The 27,638-nt window shown below is 41.9% G+C and overlaps 1 protein-coding gene across 15 annotated transcripts in view; it reads left to right on the top strand.

Annotated features, from left to right (window-relative positions):
- Nucleotides 1-27,638, top strand: part of Asph (aspartate beta-hydroxylase) — a 209,783-nt gene that overhangs the window by 98,048 nt on the left and 84,097 nt on the right. For all 15 annotated transcript variants that reach the window (XM_029476170.2, XM_085839501.1, XM_029476159.2 and 12 more), the window contains 2 exons: nucleotides 21,921-22,006; nucleotides 26,479-26,565. In XM_029476170.2, the coding sequence (XP_029332030.1) occupies nucleotides 21,921-22,006; nucleotides 26,479-26,565 (173 nt within the window). The remainder of the gene's footprint in view (nucleotides 1-21,920; nucleotides 22,007-26,478; nucleotides 26,566-27,638) is intronic.

A 27,638-nucleotide genomic window follows, 5' to 3' on the forward strand; every position in this document is an offset into this window, starting at 1 on the left:
GTCTGGCTGACCAGCAAGTCCCTGGGATCTGCCTGTCTGTCCACAGCGCTGGGGTTGCAGGCATGGGCTGCTTTTGTATGATTGCTAGGTATCTAACCCCATGTCTGTAGTCTGCCAACCAAGCACTTTACCCTCAGACTGTCTCCCCAACCCTGAGATGCCCAAATTTAAAATGGAATCAAATTATGTGTCTGCTTTAGATAGAATTGCTATATCAGTCTCTCTCCACTGGATGTCATCTTTCTCCACATATTCATATTCCAGAGCCTAAATCAAGTGAGAGCTACAAACCAAAGCAGTGCAGACAGTTGACTGGATGTCACTCAAATGACTTTTTATTCCTCCATTCGTCCAACACTTATTCAGAATCTGCTGCCAAGCTCTACTCTGTGCAAAACAGCAGATATATGCATCACACACACACACACACACACACACACACACACACACACATGAGGGGGAGGTATATAACAGGAAAAAACATTGTTTTTTTCTTCCTTCTTACTGACAAGTCAGTAGAGATTAGAAGACCTCAGAGAGGGAGTTTTGTTCCTTCATGTTGAAGGAAAGTCTGAGGCTCACAGAGAATACTCTGAGGCCGAAAGGCATAAGTGCTCAATGCCCTTGAGTATTGGTTAGAGATATTTACCGCTGAAGAATGTGAGGAGGGGGGCAGTGTTGGAGTGGGTAAGATCAGAGCAGTTGAGAGTTCACAGAGAGCTTTGAAGGTCACAGCTAGGACTTCTGTCTGATCTCCAGTAAGAGGGGAAACCAAGGGATCGGCTCTGCTTTCAGAGCCTTAGTTTGGCCAAGGGAGTAAAGACAGAAGCTGGGAAAGCAATTAGGAGACTACTGCAGACATCCAAGTGGCCAACAACGACCAGGATTAGCAAGGAAGTTAAAGGGCCAGGGAGGGAGTGAGAGTATGTATTGTTAAATAAAATGGTGTTTTCATCATGGGCATGTCTGTAATTCCTTCGATTTAAACCAATACTCAATTATGTATATGTATACATATTTAATATGTGTATATATTTAATATATATGTGTATATAACAATACTCATTATATAGTTATGCACAATTAGTGATGTGTTTTAACAGTATATATTGTGAAGGCTTCTAAAAAGGCATTTAGAAGTTTTCTCTCTTTATAGTATTTTAAGAATAAACAGCACTCCAGCAAAACACCAGATGGCAGTAGAAAATAAGTCATATTTTTGCTACCAAAAAAAAAAATCACATTTGTAATGCAGCTTAACGAAAAGGCTGAGGCAGCTAAGTTGTGGTAGTTTGGCACAATTGGAACCTTTTGTGGAGAGTTTCTGCTCTTCTGGATAAAGGGAAGGAGAATTAAAGCTGACAGGAAGAAGAACCAAGCCTCGTGCTGCTGGCTTCTGCTTCTGAGATTGTGTGTGTGTGTGTGTATGTGTGTGAGTGTGTGTGTGAGTATGTGTGTGTGTGTGTGGCCAGGGGTGTGTGTGTGTGTGAGTGTGTGTGAGTGTGTGCACGAGTGTGTGAGTGTGAGTGTGCGTGTGTGTGTGTGAGAGAGTGTGTGTGCAAGTGTGTGTGGGTGAGTGTGTGTGTGTGAGTGTGTGTGTGTGTGTGTGTGTGTGTGTGTGTGTGCATGTGTGTGTGGGGGGGATTTTATGGGTAATGGGTTGCAGATGCATATGCCTATGTTACATGTATGCTAGACTTTGGGTTAATATCTCACTAGTCTCTGAGTTTTAGTTCTTGCTACCATTTTCTTTGCCCTTTAGACTGCTGTTTCTACAGTATCTTTAAGTTCACTGGGCTTTCCACTGCGGCATGTATGGCTGGAACACTCCACCTTGGAGCAGTAAGAGCCTTCTAAGAGCAGCACCTGCCAGTCTCTGCCTGCCCTTGCTCCTTCCCTGCTGCCTTCAAAAGCCGTTTAAAAATATTGACATTCCATCAGTTTAATGAAGTGTTTATCCCAATACATTTAGTATTTAGCAGGCTGAGCATCGCAAATGTGAGCTTCCCTGGCTGAGTCCCTCACCCGTGTGTTTTTACTCACTTTTCCTTGAACCACCGGACTAGCTTTTCTTGTTGATTTTAGTGATGTTGATAATAGCTCCTCACTGGGTTTTGACATTGTGCGGTGTCTTTCCCTGATTTTTTTTCTTTACATATCACCTTCATGTATGATGCCCCAAAGATGAAGTGTTTGTATAAGGTCAGTACACAGATGCATGTGTACAAGAAGCAAATGCATTCTCTACTGCACTAGAGAACTTAGACTGGGCGTCTAAGTCTATCACATACTTCTCTATTCCATAGCAACAGAGTATACACGAAGATACTAACAGGCTTGATGAGCTAGGAAGCATGGGAGTGAGAAGTGTGGTACTTCCCTTTGTAATCACCTATGGAGACAAGAACGCACACTTGGCTATGAAGTTACCAGTCACGAAGGGGCAATCAGCCCACCTATGTGGATCCTTCACCTTGTATGCATGAGCTCAGTCAAGGCCTCTCTGCCCTGAAGGGACACACTGTCAGCTCTACGTGGTTTAGCTGCTCACGACATGCTCTCGCTCACTGTCTCTAGTAGTCCAAAACTACAAGGTACTCTTCATTATTAGTGCCTGCATCCATTCTGGGATTCCTTGTGCTGCCTGGTGCTTCAGTTCAGACCACATCCCTTGGTCTGAGTGATCTCCCCATATTACAGAAGAGTAAGGTAGAAGTAGCGCGTTTAAACCAACTCAGTCTGAAAGCTTTGAAAAGTAATCTGGATACCAGCCTGCAGCTTCGAAAAGAGGGTCTGAGATCACTGCCATGCAAGATTTATTATCGTCATTACGCTCGACAGCTACAGTGGTGTCAGCGGCTCCTAAAATACATCGGCCGTTATTGTCTGATTACTTCTACCGATAAGTTAATTATAGGAGATTTCTGAATCTTACATAACTGATTTAGAGAGAAGTTTAATTACAGCAATTTCTGTGATTTAAATAAGCTCAGCATATATTACCAGTCTCAGCGAGCATAGTAGAGGTTTTTCAGCTGTGTTGAAATACGCATTAGCTTTGTTTTTAGTTTTCATCGCAGGATTTTAGCACTACTGTAGGTCACGTGATGAGCCAGGACACCTGTTTCCACCAGAGTGCTGCCGCCTCTGTCAAGCACTCTGCAGGACTGTAATAGCAACTTCCTCCTTATCATTAAAATCCCATTCCAGTGTTTCCCAGTGAGCTCTCTACATTTGCCAAGACTAATTTGTGTAATGATTGTGACAATGTGGGCAGGAAAGGAAAACAGGCTTCCGAAGGGGAGAGAAAGAAAACGTTAGGGTATTTTAAATGGTCTGTTAGCATCTTGATTTATTTTTTATTTATTTATTTTTATTTTTTTATTTTTATTTTTATTTTTGTTTTTTTTTGAGACAGGGTTTCTCTGTGTAGCCCTGGCTGTCCTGGCACTCACTTTGTAGACCAGGCTGGCCTCGAACTCAGAAATCCGCCTGCCTCTGCCTCCCGAGTGCTAGGATTAAAGGCGTGCGCCACCATGCCCGGCTTTGATTTTTTTTTTTTAAATCGATGAGAATTGTGACATGCTAAACCAGAATAACTCACATGACTTTATCAACATTCTATCAGTATATTTAGTCAATTAAAGGCTAACATATTAGTTATGTATGCCTAGACTAACTTAAAATTAAACTTGTAAGAAAATGTGCTGTAAATAGAATGATGGGTAGTTTATTTAAATAAGATGTAGAATTAGCAGCGTTAACGTTAGTTCAAAAGGGACAGTGAGAATTACTTTATTCAGCCTTCCATTGGCTTTTTCCCGTAGTGTTTTCTATTTTATGGTTCTACAGGTAGCTTCTGATGGCATTTATAGTAACTAATTCTTACCATATAATTTTATATTTCCCTTAAACATAAAAATTTTATTTACACTAGACAGTGCACAGTCTACTTTTATCTGTGGTTTTGCATACTCACGGTCAGTGATGCCAGAGATGCATAAATCACTGCCGTCTGAAGGTCACTGTGCACCAAGTGCACCTCACTTCAGCTCATCACATGGGTACCAGCTCAGCGCACATCATCCCGAGAACAGTGTAGCACGCTAAGATATTTTGGTAAAGAGAGAAAGAGAAAAAGCCCATTGCCATAAGATCTATAATAATACATGGCTATACTTGCTCTGTTTCATTGTCCTCTTTGGTAGCCCATTAGTGTGAGTGTTTGTGAGTTACACTCAAAAATGGAAGTTCACAGACAGACAAAACATTCTCTATGGGGTTAGCTGTGTCTGCAGCTTCGGGCATCTGCTGGGATGTATCCCCTGTTGGTAAGGTCATGCTAATCACTCCAATCATTGACAAAATACATATGATGCTGGCTGTTCTGCTCTGGGCATTCTATTTCATTCTTCCTGGGGAGAAACCTGTCTGCCACCTTCTGCAACACCGTGGAATGTCGAGCACACATCCTTTTATTAGGACAACACTTCTTTCCGCACCTCTTTGGCCCTTCATCTGTCTCACCTACAGATTTCACCCTTTCTCTTCCTTTCCTGTGCCTCTCAAAACTGTACCAGAAGAAAGGGAGAATGGTTTGAGAAATTCCCAGCTGCTGTCCTCATGTCCTCTAACCTCAGACGGTAGGTAGCTTCAACTGGATGCTAGGATAGACCAGCTTTGTGTTTCCAGAGAAAACTTTGGTTTGTTTGTTAACATACTGAAATAGCAAGAAAACACAACCAAGGAGCTGGCACAGTGGCACACACCTGTAATCTCAGCTCTATCAGGGTAGGGGTAGGGGCAGGGGCAAGGGCAATTGTCACAAGTTTGACGCCAGCCTGATTTGTATAGCAAGTTCCAGGACAGGTTGGTATCAAAATAACCAAAAATTAATAAATAAAAATAACCAAGATGGTTAAAGTATCTTTCATGGTTCTCTTCTATTCACTAATAGATATATTGACCATTTAAGGCAAATGTGTACACAGGTACAGTTATGTTATGAGTTTATGCATTTGTCCATTTGGCTATGATTGAAGCAGAGAATATAGGATTTATTTATTTACTTAGTTGCTTACTTTTGAGTTAATCTCTCTGTCTCTCTCTGTGTCTGTGTCTCTGTGTCTCTGTCTTTCTGTCTCTCTGTCTCTCTCTGTCTCTCTGTCTCTCTGTCTCTCTCTCTCTCTCTCTCTCTCTTTCTCTCTTCCTCAGAAGACATCTGTACGTGCAGGGAAAGGAATTAAGAGAAGAACTTTTATGCATTCTAACATTTTCCTGTCACTGTGTCTTGGGACCACAGCCATTCTTGCTCGGCATTGCCTTGAGGGCTGCTCCTCAAGTATCCAACAGGGGTTATAGTCATGTAAAAGTTCTGTGCATTCTGATAACCTCTTATTTTTAATGGCCAGGTAGTAGGTTGATACAGCAAGGAACTGTAGGAGTTCTTGCACACAGCAAACCCATCTCTATTGCAAAGAACATCACTACTGAAACATGAGGAACAGTGCTCTCTGCAAAGCAGTTTCTCCAGGGTACAGTCCCTCAGCCCTGGTGGCCAGACTCCTAGGAAGGCAAGCACCACGTCTTTCTTCCAGTGTATAGCGTGCTACTTACTTTCTCTACTCTGAGTCCTCACTGCACTGATGGGAATGCCATCTGTCTGTCCTGTTCTGGTTCATGTGCTGGGTTTTGTTAGCATTCCCCCTCTTTAAGACTAAGTATTCAATGTATGGAGCCTAGTTAACTAGGTTACTACCGTCCTAACCCTGTTCACATGTGCAGAGCACTCTGAAAACCGAACTCAGATTAAATGTTTATCCAGCATGGCTCCTTCAGTTGTTACCCTTTATGTAAAAGCCAGTGTTTAATAAAGTTGTGCTTCAGGTAATAAACCTTAATTTTTATGCTTCCTAGAAATTTGGCTCCTCTCCCCCTAAAGACCACTGGCTTCCGGTGTGTGTACCGACGTATTGGCAATGTTATTACTAGTGTTATTCAGTGAGCCAGAGACTGGACATAGCATTAATTGCAAATTATAGCCTGAACATAAAACCAATGAACTTGGGTGAGCATTTAATTTCTGTGCCCTGTCACTTTGATTCATACTGCATCTTGCTTTTTAACTGCTGCCATGAACCCCACATGCATTTCTCTGCAGTATATTTTTTTCATGGCATTTGCAGACAGTTGCGAGAGTCAAGCAGTATAGGACCCAGCAGGGTATGTGTTGTTGTGCCATTAATTGCATACCTCTGTGCCTCCAGAGGAAGGAGGCCAGAGGCAGATTGTCTTTTACCCCCTGAGAAGTATGATAATAGCTTGACAGTGTGCTTCCTTCAGTATTTCTCAGTGATTATAAAATACAAGTGAAGAAACTTGTTGGAAAGCAAAAAAGAGAGAGAGAAGCAGCTTTAAATTACATCTCAGATTAACAGCATCATGCACGGTTAGTGCATCGCAGTGGGTGGGTACTCATTTCTGCTTTCTCAGGCACCAGGACTAAGTCCTGTTGAGTTTTTAGGATCAGGGGTGAGTCTGAACGTGACTTTGGATGTTGCAAGCGTCACTGAGAGCGCAGAAAATTTGAGAACATTAACCTGTTCAGCCTTTACCATAGTCCATGTGTCCCCCCCCCCCATGATCATGTTCTTTCCTGCTATTTGTGTGAAATCACTTATTTTAAGCTAGAGAATCGATTTCCTGAAACACAAAGGATCCTTGAGTGGAGCCAGAATCTCTGGTCTACCACTTCCTGTTTGTCCTTTGACTCTGAACACATCACTTGGGCCCAGGGAACTTTTCTTTCTTCACTTCTAAAATGATGCATATTCTCACATTCCTGCAGTTTCTGCCTACTGAGCATGATTGCGTGGCTTTGCTCCTGGTGCCTTGCAGGGCAGATATGACTAACTCTTACCGTCCCTCTCCCTGTGATGGATTAAAGACAAACAAAATGAAACAAAACAAAAAAAAAAGAAATCTAGTGATCTGGCACAGTGGTGAATATCTTGAATCCCAGAACCTTAAAGATAGAGAGAGATAGGAGTGTCCTGAGTTCAAGATCACTCTTTGGCTCTATATAGAGTTTCAGACCACCAGGGCTATGACAGATCCAGCCTCATAAGAGAATAAACCCAAAATGTAGTTTAAGTAAAATTTACATGATCTCCAAATTTAAGTATTTTAGAAAAGAGATCTATAATCTGCATTTGTTCCTGCTGCACAAGGCTATGGATGAACACAATAAATTACTGACATGACAGCCTAGTGTTCTTAATGTCTTAATTACAAGAGAAGGACGCCAATTCTCCAGGGCTGGTTCTCTGTGAAGTGTGTATTTATGGAAAGTGAACATCAACAAGCTGAATGAGGTGCAGGCATGTTGGGGAGCCATTAGTGGGATGCTTGTGATGGCATCTCATTAAATAAACAGCAAGTGAAGTTTTCTTCCCACCTTGGGTGTTAACGTGGAGTTTGAAAACAGCCAACAGAAAAAACTAAATGCTTAAGGGATTTATGGTAAGACTCAATAGTGCCATTAATTTCCATGTATGCTTTAAATTGCTGGAGTAAAATAATGTATTCAGCAAAGAAGCAAGTTCTTGCTTCCTCCCATGAGTCTCCTTGATTGTGCAATTGGTATCTCATTCTTTAATTAAACTTGTCCAAAGATAGGATCAGCTAAAGTGTTTACTGTATAAATAGTTTTCATTCCCAGTGTGCAAGCTTAAAACCGTGGTATAAAGAGTTTGCCATCTGTTAAAAACCAAAACATGTGGCGTGCTGTTGCATAAAAATAAACCACACATTATTCATATAAAGGATTACAGTATAGTATATCTTGGGGGATGACAATAATTTGTGATACTTTGGAATGTCGCCACATTCTCTCTAAGTGGTGGCATGTTCAGAAATGTATTATGAAAAGCAACATGACCACGTATAAGAATAGGAAATCAAGTTTTATTTTCAATCCTTTTTTCCTCTCTTAACATCTGGTCATTCATTTATGACAGAAATTTAAATAACTCCTCTCCCTTTGCTGCATCCTTTTGGCCCTGTGGTCATTGTATCTCAAAGGATCTGCCCACTACTACGTTATTTCTGCTTATGTATGTGCCCAAAAAGCTTCAAGCTGATCCGCCATCTTCACCATTAAAGCCATAGCAACACTACACTGTCTGCAGAGCAGAGTCTCCGGAACATCGTCAGAGGAACAGGTCGTCTGGCTTCAGGCCACCGTGCAATCTTGGCCCTCACCCTGGAAACCGCCCCATGGTCTCTCTGAATCCTGGAAGTTACTTCCTTTCTATTCCTGGGTTCACACTTCCCTTTCACTTTGGAATCAACTTTCCTCCCTCACACACCCCAAATTAGATCTGTGTTTTAAAGGCTCCAAACATTGGATTTGTCTAAATTTCCTTTCTCACTGGCACAAGTAGAAGCAGCTGTTTATGTGATCATACTATAATTCCTATTATGACTGGGTGTTTCAGCTTGTTCTACTCATTATGGACTTCTCCATTATCTAAGGCATTTGGGTTTGTATTTATATTTGGCCTGGTTTTGAGTCTGTTACCCTACCTGGCCTGAGGAGAGGCCTCAGTGAGCATGGGAGCTGCTCTTACCATGGCTCAGGGATACTGCCATATCCTGTATTGGAGTTTCCCACCACATAGCAATGGCTACAGTTGTTGAAAGTGATTTGGAGATTCAGTCATGTCTGACGGGATTGTGTGAGGAGTTTTGACATTTCAGACAGACCCAGCATCACGGCCTTTGGACTTTTTAGATTCCACTTCAGAACAACAAATGTGTGTGTGTGTGTGTGTGTGTGTGTGTGTGTGTGTGTGTGTGTGTACATGAGTGCAGGTTCCCATGGAGGGAAGAAGAGAGCATTGGATACCCGGAGCTGCAGTTCTAAGAGCCGAATGTGCTCTTAACTGTTGAGCCATGTCTCCTGGCCTTCAGAATTATTCTGAGTTTTTAAAAATAGAATCTATTGTAATTATGTTGTACATGTTTATTGTAATACTTTTATTGGATAAAGGCAGGATAAACTTCGGTCAACACAATCTGAGGGTTTGACGTGTGTCCCAGCAAAGAAGTTATCACCATGAAGATAATACTCACGCCCAGGGACTCAGAAGTTCCCTGTACTCTCTCCATCCCATCTTCTGTCCCTGGCACACACTATATAGTCACCAATAAACCCAGGTTCCTGGGCATTTACCTTCCTCTTCCAGGACTCTGAGTTAGTGGAATTATTCAATGTACAATATTTGAAGTTAGAGGGGGTTTTTGTTGTTGTTGTAGTTAAAGATTTATTTATTTATTTATTTATTTATTTATTTATTTATTTATTTATTTATTCTATGTATGTGAGTACACTGTTGGTGTCTTCAGACACACCAGAAGAGGGCATTGGACCCCATTACTGATGGTTTTGAGCCACCATGTGGTTGCTGGGAATTGAACTCAGGACCTTTGGAAGAACTGTCAGTGCTCTTAACTGCTGAGCCATCTCTCCAGCCTGAAGGTAGAGTTTTATTCTGAGATTTGTGTAACAGCATGAAGTAATACCTAATTTTTATTGACAAGTACTTCGAATTTTATTGTTACACCAAAATTTGTTCATCAATCCACTTACAGGCATTCAGATTAGTTCCAGCTTTGGGCCATGGCAAAGCTATTAAGAATATCCATGTACAAGTCGATGTGAAGACATGTACATTCATTTTCCTTGAGATGTATAGGAGTAGAAAGGGTGTTTATACGGTATATCTTCAACTTCTGAAGACATTCCTAACCTATTGCTAATGGATGTATAAATTACTTTCATACTCTCTTGATCACACGGAGTTCTTCGCCATCTTTGCCAACATTTGTTACACCACAGCAGCTGCTGGCCATTGCAGCCATTTTGAAGGTCTGTGTTTACTTCTCATTTGGTTTTAACTTTCATTTTTCTTATGACAAATGGTTTTGAACATCTTTTGTTGAGCTTTCTTATGTTATCTCTTCTTGGAAGAAGTGTTTCTTCAAATCTTGCCTTTTTCTTTTTTTTTTTTTTATTGGTATGCTTGTTTTTTAATCTTGAGTTTGGAGAGTATGTCATTGTATTTTTAAAATGTAGAATACAGGTCTTGCAAATGTTTTCTCCCATTTTTCATATATCTTGTATTAGTATGATAAATAGCATTGGTTGATTTTCAAATGTTAGACTCACAATGTACAGTCCAGAGTTAAGCCTTACTGTATGGTTTCCTTGTTGGATTGGCCCTGCCAATGTTTGTTGTGTTAATAAAGCACACCAGTTTTTAGTGTTGTTTTTATGTAATGTCTTTGTTTGTTCTTGGTCTCAGGAGTAATGCTGGCTCATGGCGTAAGTTGAGAAACAATCTGTTTTCTTCAAGGGTTTCTATGCTCCCCTCTTCCTCAAATACTTAGGAAAATTCTCCAGTCGAGGTTATCGGGCCTAGAATTTTCTCTGTGGGAAGATTTTGAACCACAAGTTCAATTTCTTGAATTGACATATATATTTAGTTTCATTCTTTTTGACTTACTTTTTTAAGTTTGTGACTTCAAAGACTTGGTTCATTTGTTCTGGTTTCCTTAATTCATTCACATAACATTGTTTGTCCCTGTCTTATGATCCATTCACATCTCCTTCCATTTTCTTCTGGTTGAAATTTGCTCTTCATCATTATTTTTGTTTCCTTGAATAGGACCTGGCCATTCTGCTTTTAGGATTGAGAAACTTGATTTGTGTCCCCTCACAGTCACTGCCTTCTGTTGTCATATGTACAGTTTCCAGGAACCATTGTCTCATGAGCTATATAAAATATTTAAGACGTCATCATATTTGACCATAGCTTTAGTATTTGAAGGAAGTATCACCTTCTGCTCTATGCTCTTTTTGTCACCTCTGTCTAGAGTGGCAATAGCTTGCTTCTACATTATATCAACTTATAGATTTAAGTCTTGTATTAGTCTCATTCTAATATAAATTAAAATCATGTATGTGTATAATGAGAAATGTACCAGTTAAACACATAACTTTCCCCTATTTGTTGACATATCAGAAATAGTTTTATCCCTTTTCTGTTGCCTGACTAAGGGTAAGCATTTCTCATTCTATGGAGACCAAGATAGTCACAGTTGGGTTGCTTGCCAGAAGTCTGTGGTTGGTCATCTTCTATCAACCGTCGCTCCTAAAAGCTAAGATACATAATAACTTCTGTAACATCAGATGTTCATTTTTGTTTCAGGGACAAATCTGAAGGGCTCCATTGAGATATCTCTTATTCTGATCATATTTGTTTTAGAGCTTGATAGTGATATATATATTATATATATATATTATATTATATATATATATATTATATATTATATATATATATAATCCCATACACCTTCTGTCTTAAAATACATAATTATTGAAGAAAGTCACTACTATGTGTTAAACACTTATCAGGCCTACAGAACCTTTTGAGAACTAGGAAATTCAGTGAAAATTAAGCACCAAGAACTCTTGCAAATCCCTAAGACATTACCATGACATACATTCCTCTCTGTGTGTAGATGTATCAAGAGATGCTGTACCTCAGAGTCACTTGCTGCTTACCCATCATCGGGGTTTGGGAGTCCCTATTCATTTTAGGTTCTCTCAGAGATGCTGGTGCAAAGCCAGGCTTGGAGATTATATGAAGGGCATTGTTTTGACATTAATGGGAAATCCCTTTCACAGAAACAAAGCTTTTAAGGAAGAATTCAAGTACCTTTAAGCACCATTTAAACAAAATTAATAGTTTGGAAGATAATTTTCTGACATATGTCTTTGAAGGTGAGGGTTTTACAGAATTTCATGGCTGGTGATTAGAGACTACAAATCTCATATTAATGACCACCAGTTAGTTACTGTATTGAGCAGTAATGCTTTGGGGGTTGTTAATATGGGCAGCCCCATGCATTTTAGCCACACCTGATGCTTTTTGAGCTCCTGCTTGTTCGGCTGGCTTTTCTGCCTTCCCTACCTTGCCTGTGTTGGTTTGTGTTTGCTGCTGAGTGTGTCCCTGTCCAGCCACCTTTACCCTTACCCATTCATTTGCTTCGGATGGCGCCCACACCTTGCCTGTGCTGAGCACGTGATCTGCCCTAGGGCTGCACTTCCAGCTCCTGGCTTGTGTTGCTTAGATACTCAGTTAATGGTTAGGGAACCAGAGGATGAAGATTGTCAGAACGGAGTCTGGAGTTAAGCCAGGGTTGAGCTCTTCCCTCCTGACCGGTGCCCACGGAGATAGCATTCATAATGACTGTGTAAGAGTATGGACTGCTTAGGCACTGATGGGGTTTCTCTTACATCTTAAAAGCCGCATTACTTAGTGTCTAAAATTTCTAATTTAACATATGGGGTCACATCTGTTAAAGGATTATTACTCTAGAAGGGGAATGATGTATAATTTATTAAAGTAACCCTATGGGGAGACAGCCAACTCCATTTAATGAACTGAAATACTTGCCGCCTCCATGGAAGGCTCCCAGCTGCATCTCACAGTATTTCCATCAAGGGGGCAGAGGAAAACAATTGCCCTTTATAGAATGTTTACTGTGTTGGATTAGTTAGTGTCTCTTAGCTAAAGAAATATTTATGTTCCCTGTTCAGTGTAAGCTTTGAATATTGGACTCCTGCTGGTTTGTAGTTGATATTTAATTCTGAGGAGAACAAAGGTCCATTTTTCCTCAGCTGTAGGAGGCCAGGAAGGAGGCACTGTCTACCCTTCCCAGCTCACTGCTCCCCGAAGGCTGGCAGCTTAGACAGAGCATCTCCCCAGAGTGGTCCAAATGTACCCCTTCTCCCACTCCTTATGAAGTGTGTAGTCTTGGAGAGTGAATCCCTGCAAGGGGTTACTTTTGGATCAAGTACATTAATTTTCCTTTCTCACATAGCAATAATACAGAAAACAGCTCCTGCCGGAAGCACTTCCATGTCTGGCTGCTGATTGGGTTTCTCAACAGCAGAGAACGCGTCTGTCTCTCAATTTACTAGCAAACTGATTGCAGAACCAGTGGGATGCTTAGCAGTAGGGAAGACCTTGCACAATTCCCACCTTTAAATGAAAGAGAAAATGGCTTTTAAGATGTAAGAGAAACCCCATCAGTGCCTAAGCAGTCCATACTCTTACACAGTCATTATGAATGCTATCTCCGTGGGCACCGGTCAGGAGGGAAGAGCTCAACCCTGGCTTAACTCCAGACTCCGTTCTGACAATCTTCATCCTCTGGTTCCCTATTCAGGCCCACATTCCCTGCTGCTCTCCTAGGAACACTCCAGTGTAGGCACAAGCGTGCTTGTCCCATGCTCGGCAGAGAGATTTCCATCAGAAATCTGAATGTAGGACTCTGTACGGGCATACTCGGTTGTTTACTCTTTCTTCTGACTTGTCTTCATGTTTACCTTTTGCTGAAATTTATCAGTGATTTTGTTTTACATCAAATGTAACTTCTGATTTTAAGTCAGGAAGATTAATATGTATATTAGAATTTGTCTTAATTGATATTTACCAAGATTACTGTAGTAAAATTGCTTTATATGACTGCTAGCTTCATCCTGCATCTTAGGCGGGAAGCACACTTTCCTTGGGTACTATAATATAATCTCATATTTCTTTCCCCTAAATTAATTAATTTAACTTGTTGAATTTGCATCAGATTCTACCTTGGATAACTACTGTAATAAAAGCCAGTCATTTGTATTTTTCATATTTCTGAGGGATAGCTGTAGAAGTTGAGTATCCTTTTCTTGAAATATTTGGAATTAGAAATGTTTTTGATTTCCAAAGTTTTGGGATATTTGCATATGCACAGTGAGATGCCTTGAGGATGAGACACAAGTCTTGACATACAACACTTATATTTCATATATACTTGATTCATATAGACTGAAGTTATTTTTTATATTCTGATGGTTAATCTCAATTGTCACCACTATGAGATATAAAATCACCTGGGATATAAGCCTCAGGGGCTTTATCTTGATTACTTTAATTAATATTGGAAGACTCACCCATAGGTGGCACCATTCCCTAAGCCAATTTCCTAGACTATATGAAAAGGGGAAAAGTGATCTGAGCACAGCGATTCTTCACTCTTTGTTTCCTTGAGGTGGGTGCAGTTATAGCCTCAACCTCTAACACCCTGCCATGGTCCTTCTCTGCCATGATGAAACCCGAAACTGTGACTCAAAATGAACCTCTTCATCTTTGATTTTGTCAGGATATCTTATCATACTAACAGAGAAGGTAAGACATACATATTTAATTTTTTGCATGAAACAAAGTTTGTATGCATTGAAGTATCAGATTTGTAACATGTGTTACTCTGGGCATCAGACTTCTGGGCATGTTACTAAATTTCCTTTACTTGAAAATAGAACAACCAGTATCCTTTTTTTTTTTTTAGACAGGATTTCTCTGTATAGCCCTGGCTGTCCTGGAACTCACTTTGTAGACCAGGCTGACCTCGAATTCAGAAATCCACCTGCCTCTGCCTCCCAAGTGCTGGGATTAAAGGCGTGCGCCACCACACCTGGCTAGTATCCTTGTAAGGTCCTAACATAAACCAAGTTGGGATTTCACTAGAGTTCACCTGAGGGAGCTAATGAGATATTTGGGCTTTCTTAGAATAATGGGTGGGGCATTACATTCATTCAAGAGCATGGATGACCCTAGAGAATCCACACTGGAAGGTATATACACAACAGGAATGATGGCTGCCTGTGTAGATGGAATCCATTCCACTCATCCTTCCTGTCTTAGTTTGGGTTTTACTGCTGTGAACAGACACCATGACCAAAGCAACTCTTATAAGGACAATATTTAATTGGGGCTGGCTTACAGGTTTAGAGGTTCGTCCATTATCATCAAGGTGGGAGCATGGCAGAGTCCAGGCAGATATGGGGCTGGAGGAGCTGAGAGTTCTACATCTTCATCCAGAGGAAGCCAGGAGCAGACTGGCTCCCACATGGCTAGCAGGAGGGTCTCAAAGTCCACCCCCACAATGACATACTTCCTCCAACAAGGCCACACCTCCTAATAGTGTCACTCCCTAGCCCAAGCATATTCAAACCACCATACTTCCCCACCTATATCCTCTTGTTCCTGCCAAAGATCCTATGGCCACATGCAACGAATGTAGAATTGCATACAATTTGTTGTGTTGGTGGGTGTGTGGGGGTGGGAGTGAGAGGGTTCTATGACCCAGCCTGTCTCGTCCCTTCCTTCCAAGAGGAAAGGTCAACAAACCCAGCTGTGATGATCTTTGTTGAGGAAGCCTACCTGGACTATAGAAAATTGCAGCAGTTTGGCTAGGAGGATAGCCCTGTACAACAGAGCATTTCAGAGTCTGTTGGTTCTCTCTCTCCCTCTCTCTCTCTCTCTCTCCTTTTTTCTTTCCTCCTTCCCTCCCTCCCTCCCTCCCCCTCTTCCTTTCCTTTTTTTTTTTCTTTTCATTAGGGGAAGGTGTCATGCACACATAGAGAAGACAGTTTGCAGGAGCCATTTCTCTTCTCCCATCATGTGAATTCTATGCCTCAAACTCAGATCATCACTCCAAGTAGCAAGGGCCCTCACTCAGTGGGCCATCTTATTTGCTCAGACCAGGATTTTGGTTTAGAGATTCTCAAGGTGTAATAAAGTTTGGGGAGCAAGAGGAGTGCAGTGTGGCTGCATAGGAATAGTGTGGGTCAAAAGAGTCACTCACACCTCTACCAAGGAAGTGTTTAACCATAGAGCAACTGTCAAATTAAAACAAAAAAGAAGAACGTACACATTTACTAATAAGATGGCTAATACAGATTTCCCATGGAATTAAAACAGCAGACGTCTAGAGCACATTAAGATGCCATGTGGAAAAAGTGTAACTAGTGTTGTGGGGCTTGATGCCCATGACCGTCCTTCATGGCTGGCAGTCAGGGTCAGATACCTCCATCGCAGTGATGGTAGCAGCAGCTTAGCCAGCTATTTCAAACCACCTACAACTGGCATCCCTGAAACTCACATCCTCATCTTTCTACTAAGCTAGGGTGTGCTTGTTCAGTGTAGCTGGGTGCTTAAGACACAAAATAAAGGAAAATTACTATGGTTTTATAAAACTACCTTTATCTTTAGAGACAGTAATACAAAGTTGGTAGTTCCTTCGTACAATGTACTACTTACACTAATACTTAATTCCACTCTGCCATCATGATTAAAGCTATGAACAACCCACTTTCTCAATGTCTGGGCCAGATGCCAGAGATAGGAAGCAGTTGTAAAGGCTGTTGGCATTGCAGTCTTCTTGGGGCAACCTGAGACCCAGTCTTGGGTTCTGCTGTTTTTGAAATATGTGTCCTAGGTAACAGGCACATGTTTAACTTTTTAAGCACTCAGTAAATGACAACTATATATCAACAATGAATTTCCCTGGTGGTAACTGATACCCATAAACCCAGGGACTTGGGATGCTGAGGTAGGAAAATCACCTGAGATAGTGGGTTCAAGGCCAGTCTAAGTAACACAGTATGACCTTTGTTTCATAAACAAACCAAAAAAAGAATTTTGAGAAGCCAAGAATATAGCTCAGTTGGTAGAGTGCTTACCTAAAACATTCAGAAAATCCTGGGTTCAGTCTTGATCCCTGCACTTCTTAAAATCTGGCATGGTGACTCATGTCTATAATCATGCCTGTAATGGAGGCGGGAGGATCAGATGTTCAAGGTCATTTTCAGATTCATGGTGAAGTCAAGGCCATCTGGGGCTACATGAGAGACAGTGTCCATACAGAGGGAGAGGAAGGGAAGGAAAGAGAGAGGAAGGAAAGGATGGAGGGTGAGAGGGAGGAAGGGAGGGAGGGAGGGAGGGAGGGAGGGAGGGAGGGAGTAAGAGAGAAGAGAAGAGAAGAGAAGAGAAGAGAAGAGAAGAGAAGAGAAGAGAAGAGAAGAGAAGAGAAGAGAAGAGAAGAGAAGAGAGAAAAGCTAGCAAGCCAGCTGTGTTATGAAGTTTTGATATCCCACTAAAAATAGCTGAACTTTACAAAGCTAGAAGCTCCTGCTTAGCTGTGCCTATATTCTGTCTTATCTGTACAGGTCTACTAAATTCACTAAAAACTTGAAGTAAGACATGGGAAATACAGTGCTCTCCTTGGGATGTTCTATAGGAAATCATTTGAGCATGCTTCTTTTTCTTGTCTTCCTCTTCTGTCCTTCCGGTTATGGTCGACTGAACATTTTGAAGCACATTTTGAAGGCTTCATACAGGAAATGTAAACTTCACAAGTAAGTGTTGGGGGATGAAAATAGAGCTAGGCCATCTTGGAAAAGGCAGGACTGCTGGTTCCAGGAAGCACAACAGCAGAGAAGCTCAAGGTAAATACAGTTCCCTAGAATAAGCCCAGTGTTTCAAGTGGGTTTGTGGGAGACAGTCACACAGTGAAATCAATGTCTGTGTTTAATTAGTAATCAAAGTGTGTCAAAGTGGCAGCCCCAGACAGAAGCAGATTCTGTGCCTCTGTGTGGCTTCTATTTACCTGTAGAATCCTTTGTCAGGGCGGCAATGCCTAGGTCTTATCATTGCGCTGGTCTTTTGTGCTATAGTTTGTGTTCTTCCTTTGCAAACGTTATGATCATTTGAGTGCATGCGCCGGACTCTGTTGGCTCTTGTAGCAAGCTTGGCATCAGTAGGTTCCATCTTTGCACAGGCAGATGGCAGGTCAGAGCCTGTAGGCCCTGAGCAGCATCACCCCTTCAGCCCACCAGAAGTCTAGAAAATTCATGTTTTACTAATAACAAGAATTGGTAAGTTGTGGCACCAGACCTTAGAATATGTCTGTCCTTTCGCTTATAATATAAAACAGAGGTACCACTTACAGACTGCTTTAATTTCCTGTCTTGTAGTGGGGATAAAATGTTTTGACAAAAGCAGCCTAAGGGGGAAATGGGGTTGTTTCAGCTCACAGTTCAAGGTAGAAGTCCATCATTGTGGGGCTTGTCACAGGAATAGGAGCAAGGCACACTCCATCTGCAGTAAATAAAGCACATGTGCCATCAGCCCCCCTTTCCCAACAGCTGTGCCTGAGTTACAGAGCAACTGCTTCTTCCACTGCCTAGATGGCTACCCTTGCCTGGGGATAGCTATGGTTCCCATTATTCCAGGACCATTCCACTTCTTCCCAGATATTACTCCTAACCTACCATGTACAATTATAGGCTGAATATCACTAATCCGCTGACACCATTGCATACACTAGCAAGATTTTGCTGAAAGGACCCTGATATAGCTGTCTCTTGTGAGACTAGGCCGGGGCCTAGCAAACACAGAAGTGGATGCTCACAGTCAGCTATTGGATGGATCACAGGACCCCCAATGGAGGAGCTAGAGAAAGTACCCAAGGAGCTAAAGGGATCTGCAACCCTATAGGAGGAACAACAATATGAACTAACCAGTACCCCCCAGAGCTCGTGTCTCTAGCTGCATATGAATCAGAAGATGGCCTAGTCAGCCATCACTGGAAAGAGAGGCCCATTGGTCTTGCAAACTTTATATGTCTCAGTACAGGGCAACACCAGGGCCAAGAAGTGGGAGTGGGTGGGGGAGGGTATGGGGGACTTTTGGGATAGCATTGGAAATGTAAATGAGGAAAATACCTAATAAAAAATTAAATAAAAATGCTGCAGAATCCAAAACAATTTTGTATATTGATAGAATTCCATAAGCAGAAAATCTGATGTCTGATGTGATGCATATCATTCAAAGCACAGGACATTTGAAGGAATTTGGGCTTTGATTTGGATATTCTGGGATCAACAAGATTACTTTGAATAATGCAGTAGCATGAACCACCCATGTTTCAGAAAGGTCCTCAGAACAGTATGACACTGTAGGCATAGAAAATGGGTAGAAAACCTAATTTTTAATTTGTTTTTGTTGGAGACATTGTTTTGCATGCTGTCTTGGGTGAAGCAGTTCATGTAAAGTGTGAAGATTCTAAGTCTTCTTAGGTGGCCAGCTTCTGCCATGAAGCACACTCAGAAACATTTTCTATGACCTAAAGTGAAATGGGGGGAAAATCATGATTAATTTTTTTTTGAGATAAGTTTTCTCGTGTATCAGTCCTGATTGTCCTGTGACTCAACTGTGTAGACCAGGCTGATTTTTGAGACAGGGTTTCTCTGTGAAACTGTTTCTGGGCTGTCCTGAAACTCATTCCATAGACCTGAAACTCAAACCAAACTCAAACCAAACCAAACTCACCTCAAACTCAGAGATCTACCTGCCTCCACCATTGCTGGGCCATGACTAATTTTTATGCAGACTGAGTATTTAATGTTAATGCTTCGCCCACGCCTTCTGCTGTTCTTTTTCATTATATTTGTCTTGATACCCCAACTACAGCATAGTAAAGGAAGCAAAGATTTGAAGTGCAGCAGGCTCATTTTCTTTGTACTTCTGGAAAGAGACCTGTGCTGACAGCAATAGGAAAATAGACGTCTCTGCTATAATATTGACAGTCTTCCCAAACTACCTTAAGTGATCCAAATTCAACAAAAATAACCATCCCTCTCCCCAGTTCTTTATGCAACTACTTTGAAAGGCTCGGTGGCTGGGCCTGGGGTGCAGGTCTATACTCTGAGGTATTCAGACAGCTGAAGAAGGAGGACTACAACTTCAAGACTTGCCTGGGATGTAGAATGAGTTCAAATCTGTCTTTGGGGAATTTAAAGACATCGAAAGCAAGAAGAAAGGAATACAGGTCAGTGACAGAGCACATTTCTAGCATGTGTTAGACTTGGGGCTCAATCCCTAGGCCATGGGGATGGGGAAGAACTTGAGTAACATGATTAAATTGAAGAAAATCAGACACAGGGGCTTTCTGGGACTGAAGAGACCTTAGGAGACCCAGCAGAAGCTCTCCTTTGTAGATGAGAATCTTGAGGTACAGAGAGCAAGAGAAGGTTTGCTGCGTCTTGTCCTGACAGGAACCAGAACCCTCATCCCTGCAGCTTGTTCATTTGCCTCCATAATCAGCATAGGGTGAACTTCCACAACTGAGAAAACTTCCCCGTGCTTATAAATATTTAAAAATAAAACTAACCATGATAGGCTAAAACTTGAATTTCAGTATGAAATCTGGGGCAGAGGATATTCTTCGTGGTAGGTGCCATAAGGTTTTAATATTTTCTCCATGTTTGTGCTGTTATGGAAATATTGTGTGACTAGGGTGCTTACATGTGACTCTTTAGTGGGCATTTTATCTATCTGTAGACTGTTCTGGGTGCCCCAGACTGTTAATAATTTATTTTTTCTAAATAAATCTCATATTAACCTGAGCTTCATGCCTGGTGACACCGAGAACACAGTGGGGAAATCTGCAGAGCCAGCCGTGAAGGCCTGTGTTTGCCCATGTGGTAGGCGAGGAAGCCAGAGGACTGAGAGGGTAGCTGGTGAAGTGCCATCATGAGGGGACTGGAAAGAGGAGGGTGAGCGGAAATGGATAGGCTTGGTTTGGATGGTTGGTCTGTCTGCTGTAAAGGGACAGGGAGTTTAGCATCCTTAAATGCTGATGGAGCCCACGACAAGCTGGCAAGTGATACACAGAGGAGGTTGATTTCCCAGGCAGAGGAGGAGGGATGTGAGTGTATACACGGGCCCTTGGGAAACAGTCTCCCTTCTTTGTCCCAGAATAAGGTGAAGGTTAACAGGTTTGTAAGTTTAATGTGAAAAGAATGTTCATCTTTGGGTTGTTCTCTTTTATCCTAGTGTGTAGCATTTCCAGGTGCGAGTCCCTTCTCTATCTGGAACTTTCTGCTTTATCCTTCAAGCTTCTGTCTTTGGCAAGCTGGGCTCTCAGGGAATTCTCTGTGCCTGAGTTTTCCAGGGGTGCAGGCAAGTGTGCCCCAGCAGGCCTGCCCTCATGCTTGCAGAGTGCCATGCCCTTAGGAGAAGGGCTTTCTTGGGTTTACACAGCACCCCAAGCGATGCAGTAAGTAAAGGATAAACCTCAGCTTTGGTTTAAGACATAGTGAGTCCCTGCAGGAGTTTATGATTTGGGCTTAGTAAGCACAGAGATGACTAGGATGCTAGAAGTTCTATGGGGGAGAGATCATCAAAGACATGTGCATGGTGGAGGAGAGAAGGGGCAGGGACGAAGACAGAAGCCTCAGGAAGAAGGAAGAGATGGGGAGAGAGCTCCCAAGCTGAGCAGTATGGAATCCTTTATCAGTCACATGGCTTTGAATGAAAGCATAGCAGTATTTTCAGCTGAGGAACATAAGAAAAGATGTTTTATGTAGAAATTGGCATAAGAAATAGTGCTAAGAATAAGAAGAACGAAGCCTGCGGTATTCTCATTTAGCAGAAACATAGAATCTGCGGGGTAGTTGTGGCTTTCTGTGATAGATTTTCCTGTCAAGTATGAGTATGGCTCTTGTCATCCCAAGGCAAGGACAACAGAAGGACGAAGATCGCTGCCTACAAATCACCAGAACGGGTCTGACAGTGTTAAGATTTTAATCAGCCAGTGAGTACACACTCTTAGAAAGGTTCACCTACTGACTGTCAAAATGGTGGCCACATTCTGTTTGTACAAGGAATTTCTGTGCCATGTAGTATAGGATAGCCTGCAAGATGGCGTCATCTTCCTAGGGGTTACCCACTCTGTGCTGACTGGTTGAAGGTGAATTGGTAGACTCTTGTTACCGCACCTACATGCTGGACAGCAAAACCTGGCTTCTCAGCCTTATTCTAAATAACTGCATTGACAAAAAGCAAATTAAATGGAAATCCTCTCTCTCTCTCTCTCTCTCTCTCTCTCTCTCTCTCTCTCTCTCTCTCTCTCTCTCTCTCTCTCTCTCTCTCTCTCTCTCCCCCTCTCTCTCCTTTCAGTTAAGAAGAAGAAGCCTAAACTTCTGAACAAATTTGATAAAACAATTAAGGCTGAGCTGGATGCTGCAGAAAAGCTCCGGAAAAGGGTAGGTTGCTATTTTTCACAAGAGTGTACGATGGTTTTCTTGTTACAAACCTGGGAACTGCAGGACTGTGAGAAGTATAATAACGATGGCAACAACAATAGTAAATGTGAAAGAAACCATCTGTGGCTCTCCCAGCACCTCAACACAGTTCTATGTGAACCGGGTCATGTGGAACAGAACTGCACCCAGGGGCCACAGAGGAAGAGAATGAACCACAGGACCTCTGGCCTGGTGTCAGCCCCCCCCCTCCCATCGAGTGCTAATTACATGGATTCCATAACCACTTGGCCACTGTGGGCTTCAGTTTCCTCGTTTAAACAAGTGAAATGATGGGAGTAGTCCTAAATCCCTCTTGCTTTTTGTAAAGCTCAAATTAGAAGACATTTGTGTTGTTGTATTCCTACAAGCAGCTAATTCTGTAGCCTGCCAGTGCAAACCCAGAGTCTTCTCCAGCACCTGTGGCTGTGAAACTCACAGGTCTAGTGTTCTCCTCACTTAGGTAAAGAGAGCTCGTGACAACTCTGCTCTGTCACCAAGTAATTGCAATGTTCTCGTTTCTTGCCAGATGGTCCGGCTTTTGAAAACAATGAATTGACATAGTCATATAATATATTATAAGAATGACCACAATATATTTATTATACTGTAGTTAGGATCTTTAATTATCTGCTTGCTTTTCTTAAAAATTTCTTTTGATTTTATTTCAGTTTAGGGTATGTACTGGTCATCAGTTTTCCTGGCCTGTGCACTTCTATTGAACAGCCATTAGCTACAAAGAGGTGGCCAGAAAGTAAGCAAGCCAGGAGATAGCAGTGACAGGAGTACACAAGTCAGGGACAGAAGTGGGATACGTTTTCACTTCTTACCTGTTTACTAGAGGTAGCAGGAGCAAAAGGCTCCTGACCAGCATTGGACAGGACTTCACAGATGAGCTTTGGCCAACCCTGGTCACCAGCACATAGAAACACCAACTCAAGAGGATGCTGTCGACAGTGAGGAGTCACTGTACCTAGAGTTTTGTCAATAGAATGATTTCTGCATTTATTTTGTTTCACTTCATAAAGCAAAACCATCTATGGCTTTTGTTGTTGTTTGTTTTGTGTGTGTGTGTGTGTGTGTGTGTGTGTGTGTGTGTGTGTGTTTGGGGGGAGGTGACTGGGGGTGTGGATTCACACTTCTCTTGGTGTGTTTCCTTCACCTTCTCTGCTTCAGACAGATTACGCATGCAAACATGCAGGAGGCTGGTGGTACAGGTATCTTGGGAGCTAAAACATCAGTAAAGGATTTTAAAGAAGGAGTTTTCTGTGGTTATAATGAGTGAAAAACGTGGGCTGAGTTACTAAGGAGCTCATGAATCACAGGGATTTAAAGTACTGGCCTGGTCCACAGGGTGTCCTCCAGTCTTGCTCATTTGGAGAAATGATGGTGTTTTCCTGTAGGAGCTCTGTGAGCTTGTAACAGGGCACATTAAAGAGGCAGGAAGAGCAGCCACATGTGACCTTCTCTCCAGATGTGTTGTGACAAAACCATCAGAATAATTAAATCTTGTTTATGATTGTTTTTATAGCTAGTATTTTATTTTCTTTCTTTTTTTTTTTTTTTTTTTTGGAAACAGGGTTTCCCTGTGTAGCCCTGGCTGTCCTGGAACTCACTTTGTAGACCAGGCTGTCCTGGAACTCAGAAATCCACCTGCCTCTGCCTCCCAAGTGCTGGGATTAAAGGCGTGCGCCACCACTGCCTGGCTATAGCTAGCATTTTCAAAGGCTACAACTCAGTACACAAGAATCGTTGAGGGCTGAGCAAAGGTGTCCCAGACAGCTAGTACAGCCTCATTTATGTCATACATCCACATTCCTCCCTAGGGGAAGCATATGCTTGCTTTTTATGTTTCATCCAAAAATGGATTAAAATCACATCACATTTGAATAATCAAATTTAAAGCCTTAAAGGCACATTTATTTATTCATTGATTGTGTGCATATACATTTGTGTGTGTGCACACATGTACATGGGCCTACCCTGAAGGCACAAACTATGAAGATCTGAGGACAACTTGCTAGCATCGAATTTGGATTGTCAGGCCTAGTGGCAAGTGCCTTAGCTTACTGAATCATCTTGTTGTCCCTGAATCATCAAATTGTTAAAAATAATGTGTTATTTAAGAGTTTCCTTTATCCCTACCCCTAACACACACAGGGGTTGATATAACCTAATGAAATAAATTCATTTTTTTGGAATTATTTTTTATAATGGTATTTTATTGTAATGAAATTATTATTATAGGGGTAATATGAATGAAGGTTTTTAAGGGAGGAGGTAGGTTATTTACTCTCCTTTGTTTTTGTTGTTGTTGTTAGTGGTGGTTGTTTGTTTGTTTGTTTTATAGGAGGTGGGGGTGTAAGAAAATATAACAAAACCATACTAAAATAAAAATAGGAAAGGTCGCCCACACCACAAACTTTGAATCATGCTACAGACAAAGACACCTCCACTTCTTTTCAGGCAGAATGAGAGAAACAGAAGTGACTAGAATATATGTTCAGAGTAATGGCCATCTTCACCAAGCCCATAATGCAATGCTCTGTTGTATGTCTGGATACATAGTAACTGGTCTTCATCCCACACTTCCCACATCTCTCCAGTGGATTCTGCCATCCATCTGGCTTCATGCCAAAACAGCATGGCTCATGTATGCATCACTCCAGTGAACTGTCTATGTATAAGTAAGCTACATTAAGGGACAGATCATTTTTAGGCAATTCATTATAAATAATGTGTGCTTTTAAAAATCAGAATATGTATTGAGTAGCAGTGTTAGTAGCTAGAAAAGATCTTGAAGGAAAATAAGCTGACTGAAAACAGACACATCAACATTACAGTCAATGCACGTGTGAGCAGCTATGGTGATTCTCAATGGCAGCCACACACCCCATGGCTTGAGATGATCCAAAGGATGCCTAGGAGAGCCAAAATGGGATGCTACTTTTGCCAAAGAAGAACAATATGCTGTAAAATCTGTTATGAATCTGGTACTTCTGGTTTGGGGTCTGTTAGTAACACAGTGGCCATGAAAGTGGCTTGGCGATTAATGCTGGATATGGAGTAAGCTGAAGAGAGTCCACCAAAAGATGACCAAACTGGACTCTGTACAGGTTTCATTCCTCGGAGAAAAGGTCCTTCAAATGTGATTGACTTAAAGATCTAGAGGTCAAGATTATACTGGAGTCTCTATTTAGTCCCTAAGTATAGTCATGTTTGCTTAAGAGAGGAAAACTTGCTATAGAATGAGACACACAGAGACAATTTGATGGCAGTAGGAATGTTGGGGCCAATGAACACTGGCAAGTAGAAAGGTCTGGACTTCCCCTGGGGACTCTGGAGAAAACATTTTGACATCCACTTGCCCAGAATTGTGAAAGAACAACGTTTTCTTGTTTTAAGGCACCAGATTTATGCTGGTATGGTCCTGCATGCATGGGTAGCTAAGCCCACACTGGTAGACTCAAAAATGATCTCCTCAAGAGATAATCCTGTTTTCCTGGGACCTGTAAATGTTACCTTGGAAACATCTTAAAAATGGGTCTTTCTAGGTGAGATTTTCATGGGCTATCTGGGAACGGCCCTAATGTATCATTTCCTGAAAGGTAAACAGAGATTTGGTCCAGACAGAAGTAAAGACAGCCAGATACAAAGGAAGCCCTTGTGGAGACAGAAGAAGGGATTAGAGCAATGTAGCTGTGGGCCAAGGAATGCTGACAGCTTTGGGAGCTTGCTTGGCATGAGCAGTCTCCCTGGAACCTTTCTTTCTCACACCTTGCTTCCAACATCACAAACCCATTTTCAGCCTTCATTTCTCCACTCAGGAAATTAGCAGTGATGTGTTACACCCTACCTCCATAGGACATTGATGGTATTTATCTTTAAAGAACCTCAGAGAAGGCACTTAAGAGCTCATGCATGTCACAGAGGCAGCCATGTGTCCCACTCAGCCAGACGAGCCATACTGACCCTGACTTCCACCAGTGCGCGGTGGCGTGGCCAAGTGGCCCTCACAGACTCCTTGTTTATTCTTCCTGCTTTCCAGACACTTCAAACCTAAGGTGATGCCTTGTTCCCTCTGACAGGCCCAAGGGATCCTCCTGCTAGTAGTGTTTGCCCCCACATAAAGTGTAAACATCTTCATTAAAGAAGTGTGCAGACTCTGTAGATTGAGAAAAACGTGGTCATCTTCAACAAAATTCATTTTTCATCATTATCAGCACACATCATTTTAAAAATTAAGGTTATAACACTTATTACAGTTTTATGTTTGTTACTTAACATAGCTCGGGGTTTTTCTTTCTTTTTAAGTGGGCTACTCTGTTTGGCACTCAAAAAGAACGCTAAACAATTCTTTGGTGACTTATTAAATAACAAATTTAAGTATCGTTATTCCGTGGCATTGTATTTATGCAGTTGTACCTCCCTAACAGGGTAAAATTGAGGAAGCAGTGAACGCATTTGAAGAATTGGTTCGAAAGTACCCTCAGAGCCCACGAGCAAGATATGGCAAAGCGCAGGTACACTAGGCCCATCTCATCAGAACACTGTTCTGGCATTCACATGTTTTATATAATCAGATTTTTCAATCTTTTGTATTGCTTTTATTTTTTCTTCTGCTCTTCTTATAATTTCTTTATATCAGTTTCCCAAGTGTATACATACATCCCCAGAGTTGGGAGTGCCGTTTTATTTAAGGTTGTTTTCAATACTGTGTGCTAATGAGTCTCGTAACACCCAGATGACTTACCTTGCCATTGGTCCTGTGTCAGTGTATCTCCCTTCTATGAATTTCCTTATGGTTTTGATTTCAGGCTCCTTGGAGCTTTTAGACACTGTTGTGTGACTAAAGAGTGTAAATCTGCCTTGGAGAGACCTTTTGAAATGTGACATGGACAGCACTTTGTTTCTTGGCAGTTTCTTTGGTGTGACTCATGTCTTACCAGCCACCTCCCTCCTCCTTTCTTTCGCCATCACCTCCTCGTCTGTGTTTTGTCATCTTCCAACTCTTGTCACAAGGCTTGCCACACTTACCTGCAACTTCACGAACCCACCTGTGTGGCAATGTCTAGTTTGCATGTGTGTGATAGTCAGATATGGTCACAAAAGAGGATATAGATATGACTCAAAATAAAATGACTTATTCTATTCCTGACCTAAAGATAGGAAGTGGGGTCCCTGCACACTGCCACAGGAAAGATGGCAGGAAGGAAGGCAAACCTGGAAGGAAGGTTTCACATGATTCTTTGGGGCTGGCCGTGAGAAAAGTAAGGGGAGGTGCAGTGCCCAGCGTGGGATTGCCTGGTTTGAACAACACAGGCAAGCCTGGGCCACAGGAATGGCTTCTAGTTGCTGAGCATCTGACCCTGGCATGAGGAAGGCAAAGGGTGTGGCCTCCTATGCTGTGGGCCAGAGTGAGGAGGCCAGACTCTGGGCTGCAGGGATTGTATTATAAGGGCTTGTTTGCTGTTTTGCCCTCTCTCAGACAGCAAGCTTTAGAAATGTTCTGAGGTGCTGACTGTTATAAAACAGTCAATTTTAAAAAGTTCCCAATATAGCAGAAGGAACACCTGAGGACGACTTACACTGAGGA

This window comes from Mus caroli, unplaced genomic scaffold, assembly GCF_978045245.1.
Source record: "Mus caroli unplaced genomic scaffold, Mus_caroli_1 scaffold_6, whole genome shotgun sequence".
Lineage (NCBI taxonomy): Eukaryota > Metazoa > Chordata > Mammalia > Rodentia > Muridae > Mus > Mus caroli.